The sequence below is a fragment of the Panthera uncia genome (genome assembly GCF_023721935.1).
Source record: "Panthera uncia isolate 11264 chromosome C1 unlocalized genomic scaffold, Puncia_PCG_1.0 HiC_scaffold_4, whole genome shotgun sequence".
Taxonomy (NCBI): Eukaryota; Metazoa; Chordata; class Mammalia; order Carnivora; family Felidae; genus Panthera; species Panthera uncia.
In genome coordinates, this window is record NW_026057585.1 from 5724694 (window position 1) to 5750097 (window position 25404).

General features: G+C 38.7%; 1 protein-coding gene across 3 annotated transcripts in view; it reads left to right on the forward strand.

The window, feature by feature from the left end:
- SPAG17 (sperm associated antigen 17) overlaps positions 1–25404 on the forward strand; it is a 244925-nt gene that overhangs the window by 156523 nt on the left and 62998 nt on the right. For all 3 annotated transcript variants that reach the window (XM_049616488.1, XM_049616487.1, XM_049616486.1), the window contains exons 28-33: positions 1553–1712; positions 10194–10411; positions 12271–12415; positions 14150–14304; positions 23411–23599; positions 25243–25388. In XM_049616488.1, the coding sequence (XP_049472445.1) occupies positions 1553–1712; positions 10194–10411; positions 12271–12415; positions 14150–14304; positions 23411–23599; positions 25243–25388 (1013 nt within the window). The remainder of the gene's footprint in view (positions 1–1552; positions 1713–10193; positions 10412–12270; positions 12416–14149; positions 14305–23410; positions 23600–25242; positions 25389–25404) is intronic.

Sequence of the window (25404 nt, forward strand, 5' to 3'; positions counted from 1 at the left end):
GGGAGTAGAAGTAATATAGACAGACACTTGAGAGGCTAACAATCTATAAAATAACAATAAAAAAAGAACAGTTGCTGTGGAAAAAAAGTCGAGAGTTTTTAGATACTAAAAATGACAATTGTGTATCAAATCACTATGTTGTACACCTGAAAGTCAGATAATAGTGTATGTCAGTATACTTCAATTAAAAATTTAAGAGGGGTTCCTGGGTGGCTCAGTCAGTTAAGTGACCCACTCTTGATTTTGGCTCAGATCATGATCTCATGGTTATTCAGTCCAAGCCCCGTGTCAGGCTCCGCACTGACAGTGTGGAACCTGCTTGGGCTTCTCTCTCTCTCCCTCTCTCTCTGCCCCTCCTCTGCTCATGCATGCTCTCTCTGTCTCTCTCTGTCTCTCTCTCTCAACATAAATAAACTTTAAAAATACAAAATAAATAAAAATTTAAAAGGAGAAAAAACCAAGAAAAATAATTGTGAAAATTGGGGGGGGGGGGGGGGGGGGGAGTGGATTGTGAGGGAGAGAAAAGTTAAGAGACATGGAAAAGGGATCTGAAGAATACAATCTCCAGAAGAAGAAAATGGTGGGAGTGAAGAAGGAAAATAAAGGAAGAAACAACATAGGGAATTTTCCCAGAACGAAAAAAAAAAATACTTTGGATTAAACAAGAGTCAATCAGGATTGATACTAATAATCTTTAAAAGATCATCTAGATATGTTGTAGTGCAGTTTTGGGACTGCGCAGATAGACAATCCCGAAAGCTTCCTAAAGGAAACCAGTTACCTAGTACAGAATGGACGGGATGGACGTTAGATTTCTCATGAGCAGCAGCTGGTGGTGGTTCTTGTCATGTTCATTGGTGAGCGATAGAGATTGATCCAGACAGATGTATCTGTAGCACCTGTAGACACCATATCTACTAGATAGATATCGACAGACACTAAACATTTAAATATGTGATAAAGTTTTAAATGTAGTCATTATGTAAGTTGCAACAGAGTGCATAATTTTCCAGTGACATAGGGGAAGGATAAAGAATAGAGAAAATAGGGGTTCCTGGATGGCTCAGTCGGCTAAGTGTTCAACTTTGGCTCAGGTCATGATCTCACGGTTCGTGAGTTCAAGCCCTGCAGCAAGCTCTATGCTAACAGCTCGGAGCCTGAAGCCTGCCTCGGATTCTGTGTCTCCTTCTCTCTCTGCCCTTCGGCTCATGCTCTATCTCTCTCTAAAATAAATAAACATTAAAAAAAAAATTTTAATGGAGAAAATAAAAACTCAAGTTAATCCAATAAAAGACAAGAAATAAAAAGAAAGGAAACAAAATAGAAGGTAAATGGAAAACATTAAATAATATTATTTTGCTGGATAGTAAGCTATTCTCTCTGCGCTCCCAATCTATCCTCCTATATTATGTTTGTGTTGCTGAGTCTGGAGGTCTGCAAAGAGTGTTTTTCCTTTGGATTTATTTTAACTTATGTCAGTTTGACACAGCATTAAATGTTAACCAGCCTCTTGCTTGCTTCTGAGAACGTAAGGATTTCGCTTTTCCTTCAGATTCTCTTTGCCGATGGTGCCGTGAGCAGTAGTCCTGATTCAGGTTCTGTTTGTCCTCCTGGTGAAATGCCAACAAGCCCTCACAGCGGTGACTTTATGGACACGGCTTCTCAGCATAAATCAGAAATTATCCCATCTGAGATTGTCATCACAAAGAAAGGTAATAATTGAAGCCTTTCAGTTTATAATGGATTTAATAAGCCTTCAAATGCTCCATAAATGTTCATTATTGTTATTCTTTTACTTCTCATCTTTTCTATGAATATATTCATCTATACTCATAGACGCATATACATATGTATAAACTTTAATTGGAATCACAGCATTACACACTGTCATGAACGGCTTCCTTCTCGTGGTAGTAAATAACGAACATTTTCCTATGCCATTACATACACTTCCACATTAGGTCTAGTGCTGGGCTAGTGTTTTAGGGTTAGTTGACCAGATCGGTAATGTCAAGGTTCTAAGTAGGCATCTCTTTGGTTCTCTTGACTTTCCTCAGAGCTGCAAAGGCCCCAGGTTCTCATGTAGTAACCCTCAAAGCAAAACGCGAAGAGAGTGGACACAAGAACTTTCAAGGTTGTCTGTCTATCAGGGAGGAAAACATTTCTGGATTCCCCCACCAGAAGACCTTCCCTTATATCTCACTGACTAGACCTGGCCAGGGACCTAAGCTGGAAAAACAAGCATTTGACGTTTCTGACCTTTTTCTCAGGAGATGCTCACTACCTGTAGGGAAAAAAGAAGTCGGGTAACAGTTGAGTAAGCGATCAACAGTGTCTGCCATAGTCTAAATTATGAAATTGCTCTCCTCAGAGGTATTCTCGATTTACACCCCTACCTCCAGTGTTGTACGAAAATATTTCCTTCCTCATACCCTTGCCGATGCTGGATTTCCTCATTCTCTTAATCTTATTCCATTTGATAGATAATTAATAATCTTATTATTGTGTTAATTTGCATTTCTTTATTACTGGTGAGGTTGAATATTTAATAATTTTTTTCTTTATGAATTTTTCTATTCACATTTTTTCTTGTTTACCATTGGGAGGTTCATTATTTACATATTTATCTGTAAGAGATCTTTAGATGTAGGACATGTGTGTTTGTGTACCAGGCACAATTCTGAATACTTTAAAGTATTAAATCAGTGAATCCTCATAGCAACCCTGTGTGATATATATTTTAATAATCCCACTTTACAGATGGCAAAATTGAGACACAGAGAGGTTAAATAACTGCCTTGAGGCCTCTCAGCTAGTAAGTGGGAGAGCTGGGATTTGGATCTGGGCACCTGCGTTGCAAATTTTTCTCAATCTCTCATTTGATTTAAATGGTCTGAGACCAGGATTTAATCTTCTTTGTCAGTTTCACACACACACCCCTCCCCACCACCACCACAGTAACCAACGACCAAGAGGCAAATTGAGTTCCTTTTTTGGTTGCTCAAAATTTACCGAAATAGACTTTCCTTTGGTAGTAGCAAAAGGTCCTTGGTTGAAGTGAATGAAAGCATCCTCGTAGCTTTCAAACTCCCCAGCTCAAAGGCTCCTTCCTTTTCTGATAGGAGAGGACTTCATGTAAGGGTGGCCACTTTCCTTAGCACCCCACAGGGTTCCAAAGAGTTTCCACCTCCAGCATGGTGTGCTCCAGATTTCTTCAAAGCCCTCCCATCCGAGGTGATGCATTCACTTTAAAAACAAAAACAGGGGCACCTGGGTGGCTCAGTCGGTTGAGCGGCTGACTTTGGCTCAGGTCATGATCTCACGGTCCGTGAGTTCGAGCCCCAAGTGGGGCTCTGTGCTGACAGCTCAGAGACTGGAGCCTGTTTCAGATTCTGTGTCTCCCTCTCTCTGACCCTCCCCCATTCATGCTCTGTCTCTCTCTGTCTCAAAAATAAATAAACGTTAAAAAAAATTAAAAACAAAAACAAAAAAAAACAAAACAAAAAACAAATAGACTTTTTCTTTTTGAGAGAGAGAGAGAGAGAGAGAGAGTGCATGGGCAGGAGAGGGGCACAGGGAGAGGGAGAATCTTAAACAGGCTCCACACTTCAGCACAGAGCCCAGTGCCGAGCTAGATCCTACAACTGTGAGATCGTGACCTGAGCCAAAGTCAAGAGTCCAACACTCAACTGACTGAGCCACCCAGGTGCCTCTAGACTTTTTTAAAAAGTTTTTTAAAAATATTTATTTAGTTTTGAGAGAGAGAGAGAGAGACAGAGCGTGAGCAGGGGGAGGAGGAGAGAGAGAGGGAGACACAGAATCTGAAGCAGACTCCAGACTCTGAGTAATCAGCACAGAGCACAACTCGGGGCTTGAACTCACAAACTGTGAGTTCATGACCTGAGCCAAAGTCGGTCGCTCAACCAACTGAGCCACCCAGGGGCCCCATTAGACTCTGTTTTTAAGAGCAATTTTAGGTTTGCAGAAAAAATGTGCAGAAAGTACAGAATTCCTCCGTGCTTCCTCTCTATCTGGCTCACTGCTTTCCCTGTTTTAAACACATGTCATGGGGCGCCTGGGTGGCTCAGTCAGTTGAGCGTCTGACTTCAGCTCAGGTCTTGATCTCGTGGCTCATGAGTTCAAGCCCCACGTTGGGCTCTGTGCTGACGGCTCAGGACCTGGAGCCTGCATCAGATTCTGGATCCCCTTCTCTCTCCGCCCCACCCCTGCTTGTGTTCCGTCTCTATCTTTCAAAAAAATGAATAAACATTAAAAAAATTAATAAACACATGTCTTACAATTGATGAACCAATATTGATACATTATTATTAACTGAAGTCCATAGTTTGCATTAGGGTTCAATCTTTGATATGTACAGTTCTAAGAGTTTTGACAAATGCATAATGTAGTGAATCCTACCACTACAATATCATACAGAATAATTTTACTCCCTGTGGGAAAAAACAAAAACTCTGTGCTCTATTCATCTTTCTCCTCACCCTCTCCCAAAAACCAGTACCCGTGAGCCAACACTCTCTTTTTCCTTCCACCCAGGACCTTGGAACCACTAATCTACTTTCTGTTTCTATGGATTTACACATTCTGGACATTTCATATAAACAGAAGCATACAATATAAGACCTTTTGTGACTGGTTTCTTTTTATCTAGCGTAATATTTTCAAGGGTCATCTATGTTGTAACTTGTGTCAGTACCTCATTTTTATAGCCGAAGAATATTCTCTTGTATGGATATACCACACTTTGTTTACACATTCATCAATGATGGACATATAGGTCGTTTCCACTTTTAGGAAATTACAAATAAAGCTGATGCAAACATTTCTGTACAAGTTTTTGTGTGGACAGATATTTTCATTTCTCTTGAGTACATAAACCAGGAGTGGAATTGCTGGAATAATAACTCTGTGTTTCTCGTTTTGAGCACCTGATAAACTGTTTTCCAAAGCAGCCGCCTTATTTTATTTTTCACCAGCATGTTGAACACTTTTTCATGTGCTTAGTGGCCATTTTTTACCTTCTTTGGAGAAATGTCTATTCAAATCCTTTCCCCAATTTTTTAATAAGTTATTCATCCTCTTATTATTGAGTTGTAAGTATACTTTGTATATTTTGGATACAACTTCCTTATCAGATACATGATTTGTGAATATTTTCTCCCATTCTTTGTGCTCTTTTTCTACATTCTTCATGATGTCTTTTCATGGTGTCCGTTTTGCTGAAGTCCAATGTATCTGCTTTTTTCCCCCTCTGGTTGCTTGTGGTTTTGTTATTATATTTAAGAAATTAGTGAATAATCCAAAGTCACAAAGATTTATTCTTATATTTTCTTCTAAGAGTTTTATATTTTTAGTTCTTGAATTTGGGGTTTTTAAATCCATTTTTATAGAACTTTTAAAAAATATTTATTTACTTTTGAGAGAGAGAGAGAGAGAGAGCATGTGCACACATGTGGGGAAGGAGCAGAGAGGGAGGGAGACACAGAATCTGAAGCAGGCTCCAGGCTCTGATCTGTCAGCACAGAGCTCAACGTGAGGCTCAAACCCATGAACCATGAGATCATGACCTGAGCCGAAGTCAGACATTCAACCAACTGAGCTGCCCAGGTGCCTCTTTATATAACTTTTTATACGACAAGAGATAGGGGTCCAGATTCATTTTTTTGAGTTTACTAAAAAACAATTATTTCCCCCATTGAATTGGTTGGCACCTCAGTCAAGAATCAATTAACCATCAATGGTAAGGTTTATTTTTGGACTCTTACTTCTGCTCCACTGATAAATATGTTTGTCCTTATGCCAACATCTCACTGTCCTGATTACTACAGCTTTATAAGTTTGAAGCTGGGAAGTGGGAGTCATCCATGTTCGTTTTACTTTTTTAATGTTGTTTGGACTACTCTGGGTCCCTTGCATTTCTCTATGAATTTTGGGGACAGATTGTCAATTTCTACAAAAGAGGCAGCTGGGATTTTAAAAAAAAAAATTTTTTTTAACGTTTATTTATTTTTGAGACAGAGAGAGACAGAGCATGAATGGGGGAGGGTCAGAGAGAGAGGGAGACACAGAATCTGAAACAGGCTCCAGGCTCTGAGCTGTCAGCACAGAGCCCGACGCGGGGCTCAAACTCACAGACCGCGAGATCGTGACCTGAGCCGAAGTCGGACGCTTAACCGACTGAGCCAGGCAGCTGGGATTTTTATAGAGATTCCACTGAACATGTAGCTAAATTCTGAGAGTATTGACATCTTAACAATATTGTCCCTAACTCATGAACTTGGGATATCTTTCCACTTATTTAGAACTTCTTTAATTGCAATCCATACTGTCTTATAGTTTTCGGTGTGCAATTATTACGATTGTTTTGTTAAATTTTTCGTGTCTTATTCTTCTTGATCCTATTATAAATGGAATTGTTTTCTTTATTTTTGGATTGTTCATTGATGGTGTATACCAATATAATTGATTTTTTTGTTTGCATTTTGAGCTAGTATCTTAAAATCTTGCTGACCTTTCTTATTCTACCCTTTTTTTGTTTTGCAGCAACTCTGGAAATAAGATCCTAACCCCCAGTGTTTGTTGTTGTTGCTGTTATTGCTGTTTGTTTAGTGACTTTACTGAACTTCTTCTTGTGAATCTCTTTCCTTTGTCCTGTGTAGCTACTGAAGTTTCTGCTCTGTTAGCCCAGTGGTCAGGTAGTGATTAGGCAGGGGTTCCCTTACATACCTCAAACCAACAAGTCTCCCAGCTTTTGCCAAGGGGATGTGTGTGCTTACTGGGGCATTCCTTCATCGCTCTCGCAGTTTAGACCCTAGCCTTAGCCTCAAACTCAACCCGTGTTTCTCAGGTGTTTCTTGGACATGAGTACAATCCTGCATGTACATGTGGCCTTCTAGATTCCTAGGAAAATGACAGAGTTTTTCAAAGTCCCTTTGGTCATCTCATTCTCTAGCTTTTCCTTTTAAGTTTTTAGGTCAGCCTCTTTTTTGCCCCAACTGTTACTGCTGCCTTAGACAGCCACGTTGTGAACAATCGCCACTGACTTTTTCAGCAGGAGCCCCAGGAAAAGGTGGTTTATAATGAGCGAATTCTGACCCAGGTCAGGGTGAGGATTTTCAGGGAGTTTTCAGAGAAGTGAAACAATGACAAGTCTTTGGGAATGGGGCTTTTAGAGAGAATTGCAGGCCTATCTGCCCCCTCCAGTGGCTGCCAGATTGTCACAGCTACTGTAACTCCAAGGCTACTGTTTTTCAAGGTTACTGCAGAGTTGGAGATGGGGTGGAGGGCATGGAGGGGGTTGGGGGTGGGTGCGGATGGAAGGTGAGAATTGGACAAGTTATAACAACACAAAGCAGTTATTCTTACTGAGATGCAACTGTTTTCTTGAATTGTTTCTTGGATTGTTGCAATTCTTTGGTTTATATCCAGAGTTCTGAAAGAGTTGACTTTGATCATTTTTTCCCAGTGCTCTCACTGTTTTGATGGAAGAATGGTTTTTTGAAGGTCCTTTCTTGCCATTCCAGAAGTACTTCTCCCATCTCACAAGAAATACTCTTTAGTATTTTCTTTATTTTTAGCTCTAAATATTTTCTAATTTCCATAATGACCTCCTTTTTGACCCATAATGTTTTTAAATTTCCAAAACTATGAAGTGTTTCTAGGTTTTTTTTAATAATTGATTTTTAACTAATCTTTTGAAATTTGTCAAAACATGATGTATAGCCTCATATATGGGCAAGTGTTGTAAAAAGTCTGTGTGTGATTGGAAGGGCATGTATCCTATAGTTATTGAGTATAGTGTTCTCTTTGTGTCTATTAGATCAAACCTGTTGGTTGTGTTGTCTGGTCCATTTTCAAGTTCAGCAAACTTCTCTGCAAAGGACAAGATAGTAAATATTTGACTTAGACCTGGTGAGCTGCATTATCTCTGTCACAACTACTCAACTCTGCCCTTATTACACAAAAGTAGCCATAGACAATACATAATCAAATGAGCATGCTGTATTGTGTTTACATAAAACTTATGAACACTAAAATTTGAATTTCATGTAATTTTCACGTATCACAAGATATTATTATTCTTTTGATTTGTTAATTATATAGAAACGTCAAAAGAAGTGTTACTACACAGACTATACAAAAACATACAGCAAACCATATTTGCTCTACAGGTCAAATTTACCAACCAGTATTGTATAACTTCACAGATATTTTTAATCTGCTGTAACAATTTGTTTCAGCAGAAGTATGTTTAAATAAGGGTAGAATAGTCTACTCAGTGCTATACTCCTTATAATTTAATCTTTACTTCTTTATTTCTGAAATTATTACATCTTTTGAATAGTTCTGTCCAATTTTTCTTTATATACTTTGGGGGTATGGTTTTAGATACTTATAAATTTAAAAATTATAATATCTTTGTGGTGAATTTAACATTTTATCAGTATGCAGTGGTTTTTTGTTCTAGGATTCTTTTTTGCCCTAATGTCTATTCTATGAGGGCAAAATTGTATTTTGCTTACCTTATTATATTATTATATTATTATAGACACACCAACTATTAATCCCTTTACAGTGTAACTTTTTCATATTTTATTTTACTTTCTGTGGTTTATGTTTAAATGTATGTCTTGTGAGCAACTTATAGGGTAATATTTTTAAAATTCAGTTTGATAATTTTTGTCTTTTTACCGGAGCTTCTAATCCATTTATCGTATAACAGATAGCTTCCCAAAAAATGTGTTTATGTTGTCTTCATCCTTTGATGATAATTTCACTGGGTACAGAATTCTGGATTGACAGATGTTTTCTCTCAGTATATTCACAAAAATTCTCTATACTCTTCTTGCTTCCAGTGATGATGTCGAAAAATTGGCTGTCAGTCTAATTGCTATTGCTGTGAAGATAATCTAACTGCCTTGAATATATTTTCTTTTTTATTTTAATTTCAATACAGTTTAGCTGGGTGTGGATTTCTTTTTATTTATCCAGTTAGTATACATTGAGGTTCTTAAATCTCTGGGTTAATATCTTTCATTGATTCTGGAAAGTTCTCAATAGTTACCTCCTCAAATATTGTTTCTGTTCCTTTTTTTCTCTTCTTTTAGAATTCTAATTAAGCATGTATTAGAGATTTTTACCTCTCTTTTATTATTTCTATCGCTTTGACTCTCTGAGATTCATTCGAAATAATTTCTACAGGTCTATCTTTCAGTGCTCTTTTAATGCTCTGGAAATAGAAGTAAGTCCAAATTAAATCCTAGGGCAATGGTATCTGTCTTATTTGGGTCTTCCCATTAGCTGAGTCTGCATATTAGTCCAGGTTTGATGCTCTGATGCACATTTCATACTCTGACTCTGAGGAATCTTCCAAGAGTTAACAATCCTTTACTATCTTTTCTTGTAATTTGCTTCTGGGTCTGAATTCACTTCATCATTGAGGTTTGATAACATGGGAAAATTTCATCTACAGATCACTTATTATTATTTATACAATGGAGCAAATCTATCCTGAAAAAGGGATTGAGACATTATTCAGAGTTCCTTGAGGGCTTTTTCATTACTGTCTTCCAAATAGATCGTGGTAGGGAGGGATAGGGATGAGATATGCATCAGATGATTATCAATGGAGTAGTCGAACTCTACAAATCCTCTCCCCTAGTGAGAGGCCAAGGATATATGCCTGGTTGGTAAAGTTCTCCAGATCCAGGGCTGAAGAAAGCTGTCTCCTATCTGTGACTAACAAAATGACAAAATCAGGGGAATGAAGAGTTAAAAATCTCATATAATGCTAGAGTTAAGTAAGTCAAAGAAGGAGTCAAAGGTAGGGAGCAAAGGTAGGCTTTAAAAACCAGGGTACAGAGCCCCAAATCTGGAATCCAGGGAGCTATAAGCAATACTCAAAGGTATACAGCAGTTGACCAAATAGGTATTGTGCCATAGAGGGTGAGCTGTATATGCACGTGTCTATTTGGGGAGAGGTGGTGGGAATCCAGCCAAGGTTCAAGTGCATGACTTGATATATTTTTCCACTTGAAAAATAATATAACTGATGAATACTACATATAATTTCTATGCCACAGTGTCTGAGGTAGTTTACAGTGTGTTAAAACTTAGTAATTTATGTAATTGATATTATAGTTACATTGTGTTTGATTTTACTTGAACTTCTACAGGAAAAAGTCACAAAAATCAGTCATCAATGGCACATAAGAATGAAAGCCATGAACCTCACCCAGAGACGGTTCAAGCAGTAACTCCTGCAGACGTTCATGTAGGCACCTGGTTTACAACCACACCTGAAGGAAATCGGATTGGCACCAGAGGACTGGAAAGAATCGCAGACATGACCCCATTATTATTCTTTAAGGCCACAGATCCTGTCAGTGGAACGGTATGGCAACCTATTGTATGTTGCAAATTTTTATAAGTCATTAGAGTTCTGAAACACATAGAAGAGTGCCTGGCAAATAATTAGTTTTCTGTAACTGGTAACTAGATGGATGGATGAACACACGGACCCGTCTTCCCAAACACAAAAACACTGGGTGGTTTATTTGACTAACATAACGTGCCATGAAATAATAATTTTTGAAATGGGAAACAGATCATGAATGTACCACTTTTAACACTTGGAAGATTGTGTCACGTGTTTCTTTATGTTGAGTGTATTTGTGTGTATGTCTTATCTTCTAGAAGTTGAGGGGCTGTGCTTGGTTCCTACTTCTTTGTGTGCAGCTGCAATGAATGGTAGAAATTTGCTCGTGATCCTTGACTGCAAAGTATGTATGGTATATTTAAGGAGATACTCACATTAAATAATTCAAGAATTTAGTAACACTCCAGAGCAACTGTACAAAAGATTTTATTTGTGGCCTAAGAATAAGTGACAAATGAGTGGTATAGAAAATAATGGTTTGATTAATGATAAGAAATCAAAACTTCTGGGATGAACGGTAGCACCTTCTGTGTGCCGGGATTTCTGTTAGGGATTTGGGGTTTTGTGTACACTATCTCATTCAGTCTTTGCACCAATGAATATTATATGACACTGATGAGGAAATTGGGCCTCCGCAAGTTAAGTAATGTGGTCAAGAATATATCCAGGAAGTGTTGGATTCCACTTGGGCAGCTCTTAGCTCTTTCCGCATCTGCCTCAGTTGCAGAGAGTTGCTTTGCCTGACTCACATGGTTCCAAGGTAGCTGCGTGCAGTGACTGAGTGAGGCAGGGGTATGCCAATCTGGCTCCTGCTACCAGACTTGGGACACTGGGGCAGGGGATACTGGCTCCCGAGCTCCTGCCAGTTGACTGAGGCTTTGTCAGGTCTGTGCCACAGCTCAGCTTCTGCCTCTGCCCATTCATGCTTCCTTCCCCTTCCTTTCACAGATGGTGTCCAATTGGCAATAATAGCAATTTATATAATACATATTTCAATCATGGTGTTCAATTGGCAATAATTGCAAATTATATAATATATAATTCAACCATTGAGTATTTTCTAACTTGTACTGTCCTAACTGTAAGGGCCACAATATTTCACCAAAGAGTCCAGATGGGTGTGAGAATGGGTTTATCAGCTGTTTTTTGACTCAAATGTCTGGGGCTGTTGGAAGCAGATGATAATTGCCTTCTTATCTCTTTATAGTAGGCATAAATCACTATATATGAGAAAGAAATGTACACTATTCATTATTTTAGGTTCTTATCCTTGGAACTCTCAACCAGTATGTACAATGAGGAATACTTCTGCAGAACATGGTGGTTAAGAGCATGATTCACCTTCTGTTCTGATGACATTAGGCCAAGATTGGCATAGGAAAGGCAGCCTCAGCAGGCCATGCTTACTTTAAACCTATAATTTTCAAGGAGGCAGAACCTGGGGTCATGTTCCCAGACAGAACTTGGCCAGGCCAGTCCTGATACTAACTTTTCATTCACAAATACATGACAATGGAAGGAGCATCGATGTTCAAGTCAAACAACCTTAGTCGACACCAGCCCTGACATTTGCTGAGTGACCTTGAGCAAATTTCTTAACTTCTCCAAGCCTAACTTCCATCATCTACAAAATGGGGATAGCATTGCCCACCTCCTAGGAATTGTTGTAAAGCTTTGTCAAAGTAGATGAGATAAAACTTTAGCTTATAAACAGATAACCAGGATTTTGATGATATTCAATGAGGCATAAAAATAAACGCACTTGGGATTAACCCACCTGACCAAATGATCATGCTCTGCCTTTGTATGTTCAGGTCATGATAACTCGAGAAGACAGAGTGATCATTGTGGAAAAGAAAGATGGTACGCGGATAGTGGATCATGCTGATGGTACCAGAATCACAACCTTTTATCAAGTTTATGAAGACTGTATTACTCCTCCGGATGATCAAGAAATAAGTAAGTTATCCTTTGCTTTTGCTTTTTTATTTTGAGAGCGAGAGAAAGAGAGAGAGCATGAGTGGGGCAGAGGGAGAGAGAATCCCAAGCAGGCTCCATGCTCAGCACAGAGCCCAACATGGGGCTCAATCCCATGACCCTAGGATCATGACCCGAGTCGAAATCAGGAGTTGGTCACCCAGCCCACTGAGTCACCCAGGTGCCCCAAATATTTGATGTCTTTAGAATAAGACAAGGAAGAGCCTCACTGCTCTTATTAACACACACAGGAAGAATATTTTTTTGAAGAACTCTGTCAACCAAAGAGTGCGTGCGCAGTCAAGAGCAGAGCCTCTTAGGTCCTGCTGTTACAATCTTTACCCTCAACAGACACGGGAGTGATAAAAGCCCTAGCTGGCTGTAGATAGTATTGGCACCTTTTTCTATTTTCACCACGAAAACCTAGATTGGTCTAGATTGGTGGCAATCAAAAGTAAATAATCATGACTCAATTGCCCTGGACATCAGCGCTCACACCTGTTTCCATTAATCCTTAAGGAATCTGATCTGCATACAGGTGACCTCAGGTCCTCCTTCAGTTCTGAACACGCCTCTCATCAGAGAGATGGTGTGAGAGAAAAACAAGCGGGGGCTCGAACTCACAAACTGCAAGATCATGACCTGAGCCAAAGTCGGATGCTTCACCAACTGAGCCACCCAGGCGCCTCTTAAGATTTTTAAAGACAAATTATTCTCTGACTCCCTTTTCTTTAATTCCAGAGTTTATTTGTTCAGTGCATTAAGTGCTTCATTAAATGTCGCCAAATTAAGTGCGACAAAATTGGCAAGTGAATGGGAAAAGAACAACCTTCCTACCCCACTGGTTAGAGGGAACATTAGAAGAGCCACCGGAGAGGGCAATTTAATGTGCCTATCATACGATGCACTAACTCCACTTCTCTTCCTCTTACTACACACTCTTACACACTTGTCCAAGGAAATGTGTTCAGGGCATTACTTGCAAATCCAAGTCCAATATCAAAATACTGGTAAATAAATGGCCATCAACAGCAGAATAGGAAAATAGAAGGCAGTACAATCTTATAAAGGAATACTATACAGTAGTTAAAAGGAATGAAGTATATCCACACATATATAGCCACACACCTGTATATCAAGAGGGCTGAAGTTCTCAAAGCAATGTTAAGTACAAAAAAGTAGGTGCAGAATGATACATACAGTGATATATTATCTACGCATATTTAAAGCCCACAAAAGATTATACATTATTTTTGATACACATATTTATATAAAAGATAAAAATGGATTTCAAGAGAAAGGAGTAAACCCAGGGACCAGGAGAAAAGTGAACTTCAACTCACCTGTAATTTTTCTCTTGTATACGTATGAAAAATGTTGAAACAAATACGGTAAAACACTAACAAGTGTACCTTTTGATTGGTGAGTATATGAAAAATTAAATTATAGTTTATGCTCCTCTGGGTGTTTTCAATTTCTCAAAATAAACATAGTAGAACAAAATAGCACACTAAATTAAGTAGGAAGAGTTGTTCTGGAAGAACGACTCTGCGTTGACTGTGAGTGGACCACACACACCAGCCCTGTGGTGTGAGTCCTCAGCACCCATCCCCACCGCTAGTCCAGGGGCCAGGAGACAGGAACAAACCCAGCAGGTGGGCGTGTTTCCCAATGTGTGCATCCTGTCACATCTGCCTACCTTGCATTTGCTTGCAGCCGAAAGTCCTCAAACGGTCACCAGGCAGGTGAAGTGCATGCGAATCGAAAACGCACACTATGCCACTGTCATCACCAACTGCGAGGACAGTAGCTGCTGTGCCACCTTTGGGGACGGGACGTCTATTATCGCAAAACCACAGGGAACATATCAGGTGGGTCTGTGGGGAAATGAGGGTGCCAGAGACAAGCGTCCATTCAACTAAGAGAACCCACTCCTCTGGGGCGGTGAACATGCCTGCCATGTATGGCTGATGTTCCTTTTGTCTCATGTTCTTAGAACACATTTCTCAATCTCTTTTTTACTTGTTCACCTTCTTCTGACAATCCATTGCAGAAAGAAACAAAAACAAAACAAAACAAAACAACAACAATAACAACAACAACAAATGTCCCGCTTGTCTTACAATGCTTTGGCATTTTTGGATCAAGGTTTTAAACCAGAATGTAGTTGGTGGGGATCTTTTATGTGGTAGGTGGCAGGCACTGTTAGAAGCCCTCATGTGGTCTCTCCTGTGCCTACCCGACCGGCTTCACCTCCTGCGACCTCTGACCTCATTCATATTCTCCCGTCCTTCCCATCTCCAGCCCACCTTCACTCTACCTAATGTCCTGACAGGATGGGGGGCGGGGAGCATAAGGCCTGTGTGGTCCTAGGAGGGCAGTTTGTTCTTGAAGGGTCAGGGAGGAACACTGTTAGCAGCTCCTGTACCTCCCTACATTTCCCTATTAATCACAACCACCCAGTGTCAGCCTGCAGTTCCTTTAGCCTTAGAAGGATTTGCCCTTATCATTCTGCTTGCTGGAGACGAGACACAAGTGCCAGGATGTCAGACACAATGTCACCGGATGCTGAGAGCTCAAAGCCTGAAGATGATGGACATAGAGCTCATTTGTTACTATGGAAGCTGCTGAAGGCCAGCTCATTCTCCCCCCACGCCCACCTTTCTCTCCCTCTTCTTCCAGTGTAGACTGTTAGGGGGCAAGGCAGGTGCTGAAAGTGAGACGTGACTGTAAAGTGTTGCAGTTGGCCAAGGGGCGCAATTTTTCTTCTACAACATTCAGAATGTCCATTTTTTTCGGCAGATTGGCAGCATCCACAATCTAGTACCTTGTGTGCTACCAGAGGTCATGAGAATCCCCTAAGATTCTGTGATAAGGCCAGCTTTCGCCTTTTGTTTTTATCATAGTCCCAAACTCTAATGGTTACAACTATGAGGGCAAAGGAATTTTAGAACCAATGACAGTTGGCACTGGAGGAGGAGACCCAAACAGAAAAGAGATCCAACTTAGAGACATGGAGTGTCTGCCACTATTATGTAGTCACTTGTTCCTCCCAGGTTTGCTCAATCTCCCAAAACACAGCCGGAGAAAGGATTGGAAGGCCAATCACTCCTGATTGAGAAATACACAGACCTTAGTTCCCAACTGGAAAAAAATAAAACAACAACAACAACAACAAAACTCCAAATAAATTTACCAACACCTATTATAGTTCTCTAGTTGTATAGAACTGAAAGATGGCGTGCCTTCTGCACCCCCCACCCCCACCCATGGGTTGGTCATCACTTCCTCACTCACCAGCATTAGGACAATGGGCAGATGATAAGCGAAGCTGGATTTTGGGTAATGTATAAAAAGAGAGGTAGAGCTTGGTATTGTCCACCATTGTTCCTTAGCAGCACAAAAAGATTAACCAAAGCATCAAAGAAGAAGCAGGTATAACAGTTCGTATAGTCAGTATGAGACACTTCCAGAATGGTGGAGTAAGGACCTCCAGAAGTACACTACTCCATAAAAACAACTAGAAAACTGAAAATATTGTCAAAATCAACTTTTTCAGAATGCTGAAAATTAACCAAAGGATTACAACAATCAGAAAAACAAAGAAAGACGAAGACTCATTCTCAGGAAGTACAGCAAGATTCCTGGTGATTTCACTTGCCATAGTCCCCTCCCCTCCCCTAGCTTCATGGTAGCCTTGAAAATCAACACCCTCACATTCATGATAGCAATGAAAACCAGCATGCCAGTATCCACTTAAAGAGGAAGAATAGACTTAGAGCTCCCCAAAAGTCCCACCACAAAATATTGTCATTGTTGACCTGTCTGGCAGTTCCCTGGAAACCCCATTTGCAAGCATTGTCTTTGTTTCATCTGACTCTGAGCTTACTCACTACAAACAGACTTCTCCCCGAACAGTGGTAAGCTAACATTACGGCTGCCTGAAGTGGCAATAACAAAGAAGAATAAACAAAAACATTAAAAGCAACAGCTGGGGAGCAGAAGTCCTTAGAAGGCTTTGAAAAGCTCTGACATATTGCTTGGAATCATCCTCTACTGAGGGTTCGGTCTGCATGCTGCGGTATTTTTTCCAGTGTTCCAGCTGGAAGCTAGAGAAAGCTCACTCTACTTAGCCTTCACTCCCTGCTTATGCAGATCCTCTTTATCAGCAAGGGTGAAAGATTAGGGCTTTCAGAGTTATTTTCTGGGCATGCACACAGTCCTGCACGTGAATGTGGCTTTCTAGATTCCAAAGAATATGCGCTTATAACATGTAAAGATGTAATTTTCTTTAACACTAATAACACAAAGAGGAGAGGGGAGGAATAGAGCTATATAGGAACAAAGACTTTATATAATATTGAAATTAAGTTAGTATTAAGTACATGTAGATGATTATAAATTAAGACGTTATTTGTGATCCTCAAGAAACTTTAAGAAAATAACTGAAAATATATAGTAAAAGAAACAATAGGGGAACTAAAAGGGCACACTAGAAATATCTGTTTAAAACAAAAGAAAGCAGTAATGGATGAATTGAGAGGAAAAAGAAGCATAAGGCATATAGAAAACAAATGAAAATTGGAAGATGTAATTCTGACCTTCTCAGTATCAGTATCAGTATTGGAAACAATCCAATAAAAAAGCAGATATTGGAAGGATGGATTTAAAAACATGATCCAAATATATGCTCTTTACAACAGATACACTTATATGGTCAAAGACACAAATAGGTTGAAGGGAAAAGGCTGAAAATAGATATACCTAGATTAAGTAATTGAAAGGGAACTAGAGTGTCTGTGCTAATTCAGACAAAATAGACTTTACAATAAAATATTACCAGAGACAAAGAGGTTATGTTCTGATGAAAAAAGGATTAATCCATCAAGAAAACATAACAATTATAAACATATTAAGCACCGAACAACACAGTCCCTAAACACATTGTTATGGAACCAGACTAGATCACTGGTGGAAAAACCAAGCGGCACTCGGAGATCTTGATGGATCAGAGTTTTATTTTACACCAGCGGGCTCAGAGGAGGTCCTTCTCCAGAGATCTGAGTCCTGAGCACAAGCATGGGGGACAATTTATCTTCTGTTACTTCCGCATTCTGCATTAGTAGTAATTTGGCGCAGGCAAATTACTTGCCTGCAGGCAAGCAGGGCAGGAAGAAGAACCTGGAAGAGGAGTCTCTAGACCTTATGTTAGTCCCGTGGGCCATCATATGGTACAGAACTTTACTTATTTTCCCAACAACATGAATAATTCCAGAGTTGTACATTATACAATTTAAAATGTCTTATTTTAAATGGTAAAGACTGGCATAGTTAAAAGAAGAAATAGACCATTCAACAATAATTGGAAGCTTTAGTAGCCCATTTTCAGTAATAGATTGAGCAATATACCATAAAAGTGAAGGATAAAAGAAAAATAAAAGACTTAAACACCAGAATAAGCCAATGAGACCCACTAGACATCTATAGAACACTCCACTCAACAACAAAATGCGTTATTCTCAAGTGCACATGGAATATTCTCTAGGAAAGACAATGTGTTACACCACAAAACAAGTCTCAGTAGATTTAAAACATTCAAAATCATACAAAATATGTTCTACCACCACCATGGAATTAAATTAAAAATCAGAAAGAAGTTTGGGGAATCCACAAATATGTGAAACTTAACACAGAGAAGAAATCACAAAGAGATTTCTTTGAGATGACTGAAATTAAAAGCTTAACATACCAAAGCTTATGCAATGCAGCTAAGGCAATGCATAGAGGAAAATTATAGCTTTATATGTCTAAATGTGTATACTAAGAAGATTTCAAATCAATAACCTAAACTTCCACCCTAAGAACCTAGAAAAAAGAAGGGAAACTAAAAGCAAGCATATAGAAGTAAAAAATAGATAAGAATAGAAATAAATGAAAGAACAGAATAGAAAAGGTCAACAAAACCTTTAGCTAGACAGAGAGAGAAAGAGAGAGAGGGGAGACCCAAATTACTAGATTTAGGAATGAAAGAGAAAACATTTTTATCCTTACAGAAATGAAAAAGATTATAAGGAAATACTACGAATACCAACAGATTAGATACCATAGATGAAAAAGATAAATTTCTGGAAAGGTACAAACTACCAAAACTGAGTCAAGAAGAACTAAAAATTTAGAATAGACCTATAACAAATAAAGAGATTTAATTGGTAATTTTAAAGCATAACACGCAGAGAAACCCAGGTCCAGATGGCTTCACTGGTGAATTCTACCAAATATTTATGGAAGAATTAACATTGAATAATTTTCCCAAACTCTTCCAATATATAGAAGAGGAGGAATCACTTCCCAACTAATGCTACCATGTACATATTACACTGATATTACAACCAGACAAAGTCATCACAAGAAAACTCCAGACCAATGTTTATTATGAACATAGATAAAAATCCTCAAGAAAATGCTAACCAACTGAACCCAGCAACATGTAAAAAGGATTATAAATTGTCACCAAGTAGGATTTATCCCCGGAATGCAAGGTTGGTTCAAGATGAAAAAAATCAATCAATATAATATACTATATTAATAGAATAAAGGACATAAACCATATGATTATCCAAATAAGACTCAGAAAAAGCATTCTACATAATTCAAACCCCTTTCATGATTAAAAAAAAAAACACCTCAAAGCGGTAGGAATAGAAGGAAACTTCTTCAACCTGATAAAGGGCATCTACTAAAAACAAACAAACAAACAAAACAAAACAAAACAAAAACAACACCATAGCTAACAAAGAGCATCCTTATTGGTAAGATTTCCCCTAAGATCAGACATGGGACATGAGTGTTTGCTCTCACCCTTCTAACTCAACATTGTACTGATTGCTATAACCAAGACAATCAGACAATAAAAACAAATAATGTGCAAGCAAATTGGAAAGAAAGAAGTAAAAGATTTTCTTTTTTTTTTTAAGATGATGAAAAAATGTATTTAAAAAATTCTTAGGAATACAATCCACCAGGAATTCAATGTACACACACACACACACACACACACACCATTAGAACTAATAAAAGTTCAGCAAGGTATAAGATCAATATACAAAAATCAATTGTATTTTCTTTTTTTTTTTTAATTTTTTTTTAACATTTATTTATTTTTGAGACAGAGTGAGACAGATCATGAATGGGGGAGGGTCAGAGAGAGGGAGACACAGAATCCGAAACAGGCTCCAGGCTCCGAGCTGTCAGCACAGAGCCCGACGCGGGGCTCGAACTCACAGACCGCGAGATCATGACCCAAGCCGAAGTCGGCCGCCTAACTGACTGAGCCACCCAGGCGCCCCTGTATTTTCTACATTAACAATGAACAATCCAAAATTGAAATTTATAAAATAATTCCATTTAAAGTAGCATCAAAAGAAATAAAATACTTCTGTTCCACAAATGGCATTGGGAAAACTGGACAGCTACATGCAAAAGAATGAAATTCAAGCACTTTCTTTCACCATGCAAAAAAAATAAACTCAAAATGGATTAAAGACCTAAATGTGAGGCCTGAAACCATAAAAATCCTAGAAGAGAGCACAGGCAGTAATTTCTCTGACATTGGCTCTAGCAACATTTTTCTATATATGTTTTCTGAGGCAAAGGAAACAAAAGCAAAAATAAAATCTTCGGATGACATCAAAATTCCTTCTGCACAGTGAAGGAAATAATCAACAAAACTAAAAGAAAACCAACTGAATGGGAGAAGATATTTGCAAATGACATATTTGATAAAGAGTTAGTATCCAAAATATATAAAGAACTTACACAACTCAACACACACAAAAAACAAGTCATCCAATTTAAAAATGGGCAGAAGACATGAACAGACATTTTTCCAAAGACAACATCCAGATGGCCAACATGTACATGAAAAGATGCTCAACATCACTCATCATCAGGGAAATACAAATCAAAACTCTGATGAAATATCACCTCACACCTGTCAGAATGGCTAAACTCAGCAACAAAAGAAACAGCAAGTGTTAGTGAGGATGTTGAGAAAAAGGAACACTTTTGCACTGTTGGTAGGAATGCAACTGGTGCAGCCACTGTGGAAAACATTATGGGATTCCCTCAAAGAGTTAAAAAAAAAAAAACTACCCTACAATCCAGTAAATGCACTACTGGGTATTTACCCAAAAAATACAAAACCCCCAATTCAGAAAGATATTGCAGTGTTATTTACAATAGCCACATTATGGAAGCAGTTCAAGTGTCCATCAAGAGATGAATGGATAAAGAAGATGTGGTATATATACAACTGAGTATTACTCAGCCGTGAAAAAGAATGAAATCTTGCCATCTGCCACAACATGGATGGATCTAGAAAGTATAATGCTAAGTGAAATAAGTCAACCAGAGAAAGACAAATACCATCTGATTTCACTTATATGTGGAATTTAAGAAACAAAACAGATGAACATAGGGGGAAAAAAGAGAGAAAGACAAGACAAGAAATAGACTGTTAACTATAGAGAACAAACAGATGGTTACCAGAGGCAAGGGGGTAGGGGATGGGCGAAAGAGGTGATGAGAATTTAAAAAAAAGGAATAAAATACTTAGAAATAAATTTAATAAGAGAAGTATAAGACTTAAACACTGAAAACTACAAAATATCACTGAACAAAATTAAAGAAAACTTAATAAATGGAAAAACATTACATATTAAGTTTATGGAAGACTTAATCTCGTTAAGATTGCAGTACTCCCTACATTCCTCATCAACATCCAAGCTGCCTTTTTTGCAAAAATTGATAAGCTGATACTAAAATTCTTATGTAAATTTGAGGTACTCAGAATAACCAAGACAATCCTGAAAAAGAACGAAGTTAGATGACTGACACTTCCTGATTTTAAAACTTACTGCAAAGCTATAGTAATCAAGACAGTGTGGTTCTAGAAAAGGATAGGCATTGGGGCACCTGGGTGGCTCAGTCGGTGAAGCATCGGACTTCTGCTCAGGTCACGATCTCACACTTGGTGGTTTTGAGCCCCGCATAGGACTCTGTGCTGACAGCTCAGAGCCTGGAGCCTGCTTCGGATTCTGTGTCTCCCTCACTCTCTGCCCCACCTCTGCTTGCATTTTGTTTCTCTCTCTCTCTTTCAAAAATAAAATAAAAACATTAAAAAAAATTTAATAGAATAAGGATAGGCATATAGATCAATAGACTAGAACTAAGTATTTATTTATTATCAACCTGTGGTCCATAATTTTTTTACAAGCATGCCAAGATAACTCAATGGGGGAAAGAATAGTCTTTCAACAAATGGTGGATAAAGTTGGACCTGTACCTCACTCTACACACAGAAATGAACTCAAAAGCAGCAAGGACTTAACTGTAAAAATGCAAATTATAGACCTCTTAGGAGAAAACATTGTGCAAATCTTCATATCCTTGAATTTGACAAGGGCATCTTAGATATGACACCCAAAGCCCAAGCTTTGTCAAAGTGAAAAAAAGTGTGTTTTAAAGGACACCACCCAGAAAGTGGAAAGACAACCTATAAAATGGAAGGTATTATTTGTAAATCATATATGATAATAGTCTAGTATCCAGAATATATAAATAACTACTACAACTCAACAATAAAGACTAATAACCCAATTTTTTTTAATGGGCAAGGATTTGAATAGACATTTCTCCAAAGAAGATATATACATGACAAATAAGCACATGAAAAGATGCTCAACATCATTAGTCTTCAGGGAATTGCAAAAATTCAACGATGAAATACCACTTCCCAACATGACTAGACTACAAAAGACAGACAATAATAAGTGTTAGGGAGGATGCAGAGAAATTGGAACCCTCATGCACTGTTGGTAGGAATGCATAATGGTGCAATCCCTTTGGAAAACAGTTCCTCAAAAAGTTAAAAATAGAGTTATCATCTGACTCAACAATTCTACTCCCAGGTAGATATCCAAGGGAAATTAAAATGTAGGTCCACTCAAAAGCTTGTATACAGATGTTGATAGCATTGTGAATAATAGCAAGATTGTGAAAATAACACGTGTCCATCAACTCATAAGTAAACAAAATTTGATATATCTAGACAATGAAATATGATTCATCCATAAAAAAGAATGAAGTAGTGATACTACGACATGGATGAGTCTTGAAAATATTATGCTAAGTGAAAGAAGGCCGACACAAAACGTGTCCTAGTGCATGCTTCCATTTGTATGAAATGTCTTGAATATTCAAGTTCATAGAGAGAGCAGTCCATAGCCACTGGTTTCCAGGAGCTAGGGACAGGAGTGATGCAGAGTGACTGCTCGTGGTTGTCACGGTTTCTTTTCGGGATGGCGAAAATGCTCTTAAGTTACGGATAATGTTTGCACAAGTTTTTGGATAAAGTAAAATCCACTGAGTGTATACTTTAAAAGGGTGAACTTATGGTATGTGAATTATGTCTCAAAAATGAGTCTATCTGAACCACACATCTTTACATGAAAGCTAATACTTAAGGACTGTGTCAGCCACCAGAGGAATGGGGACAATTAAAACCTCCTAAAAGCATTTGTCCCGTAGCTTCTGACTCTCTTCGACTTACTTCTTGCCCAAGAACATGAAGGATTCCAGACATTTTGAGTAGAGGCAAGTGTGTTTATTTCAATTAAAATATATCTTTATTATTTTCTTATTAAATATCTTAAATAAGAAGATGCCAAAAGAAATATTAAAGTGAGTAGATAAATTATGAGGACACAGAAGAAATTATATCTTAATTATTCAGTTTCCCTTTTTATCAGGGAGCCCTTCCCAAAGCTGAACTCCTCTCTTGGGTAATGTGTTTTTCCTGGAAACGAGAGTTTATGGCTAAGATCTATAGATAATTATTTCTCCTGAAATGATTTTCCAAATCCCTCAAATTTAACAAGACACTTCTAAATAATTCCTCTCTTTCTGTTACCCTTCTAGGTGTTACCTCCCAACACGGGCTGCCTTCACATTGATCGGGATTGTTCAGCTATATATTGCCATGAACCAAGCAGTGATATATACCATCCTTTCCAAAAACGTGAGCAGCTAAGAGCTAGCAGGTACATCATGAAGCACACATCAGAGATTATCTGTGAGGTCCTGGATCCTGAGGGAAATACCTTTCAGGTAAAGCGCACCATTAATGTGGAGTGAGAGGCTGGGGCTTTGCTTTTGAGATATTTCGACCAGAGAGCTTCCATTCAGCGTTATACCTTAGCTGCCTTGCGATTAGTTATCCACTTGCTGCCAATACTTAGCAAAAGCAGTAATGGATGCCAATATCTCTGCTTCTAAAGTGTACTTCCAAGGGTATAGAAAAGCCTAACAGTTGGGATGGTATAAACGTTAAAGCCAAATAAAGAATTCGAACGGAAGGGGAGGAATACTACTAAACATTTAAAATAATGCCAACAAGAAAGAAATGATGTGAGAATGGTCTGTATCCAGGCTAAAGCGAGAGAACCAGTTTGTTTGACTAGGCAGGGAATCCGTGGTGCGCAATATCAATTAGGGAAGATTCTAGTAGGTGTGAAGATGGGGAGGTGGACAGGTGCTAAGGTGTTAGATGGTAGAGCTCTCTCTTCTGTTTTTCTGTCCTTCCACACCACAGCTATAGCGAGGCCAGAAACTGGCAAACCATGGCCACTTGTCTATGTAGGCCCTTGAGAGAAAAATGACTTTCATATTTTTAAATGGTTGGCAAAAAGTCAAAAGGAGATGAATATTTCATGACACATAAAAATCACAGGAAATTCAAATCTCAGTGTCATTATACAGTTTTATTGGAACACAACCACGCTTATTTGTTCACACATTGTCTATGGCTGCCTTTGCATATAATGGCAGAATTGAGTAGTTGCAACAGACATTGTATGGCCTACAGTTCCTAAACTATTTACTTTCTGGCCCTTGACAGAAATGGTTTGCCAGCCCCTGCTCCAAGCGTTTCTCCTTGTTTTCACTCCTCACCCAAGATGGTGTATCAGCTAGTAGGTGGTGTAGTGATTTTCCAGATTTGGAGCCATAGCACAGAGTCCCCAGCTCTGGTTTGGTACGCAGACTAGCCCTGATCCAGCTTGTTTTTTTCTGTGCTAAATGAGAGTCTTTCCAGCATGAGTTCAGGCTGCTAACAGAGTTTAATTTGTAGCGAATTGAAATTGAACCTTATAGGCCTGAGCCCTCTAGGCTTTAAACACATGGGACATTCAGGCCAAACATTCTTCTAGGCACTGATACTCTTCTTGAACATCCCCTCCAGTGATCTTTTAGCCTGAACTACATCCCTTCCTGGAGAGACCCACACCAGATCTAAACAGTAGTAATGGCTAGAACATTTCTTCTCACGCTAAATCTGTTTCCCTTTGTAGTCTATTCATGAATCCCAGTTCCACACTTGCAACCACAGAATATGAACTTCTCCCACACTGCCACCTTCTTAATATTTCAAGACAACTATCAGATGGGTAGCCTCTCCTCAATGGTTAAATCCCCGGTTCCGTGAACCAATGCTCAGATAAGATTTTGAGTCCCTTGCGATCCTACTCACCTTACTCTGAGTATATTCCAGTTTGTCTTCATAGTCTAGGTGTGGTCTGTAAGTAGAGATGTTTTTGCTTTTATTAATGCCAACTGGACTTAGTGAGTATTACCTTGGAAATAAATATCTCTGGTTTTCTGGATATACCAACAGATCGCATGCTTTCTCAAATGAGACATGTAAGCTTTACGACATTTCTTTTCTTTAGTTGATTATATACTTTGTCCCGTAGGTAATGGCTGATGGTAGTGTATCAACTATGCTATGTGAAAACAATTTGGAAGATGATCCAAATGAAAAAACTGAAGGCTATGATAGTTTATCATCTACTCACGTTTATAAGAATCATCTGCAAATCTATGGTGAACATGTACCCAGGTAGCATGATAAAAAT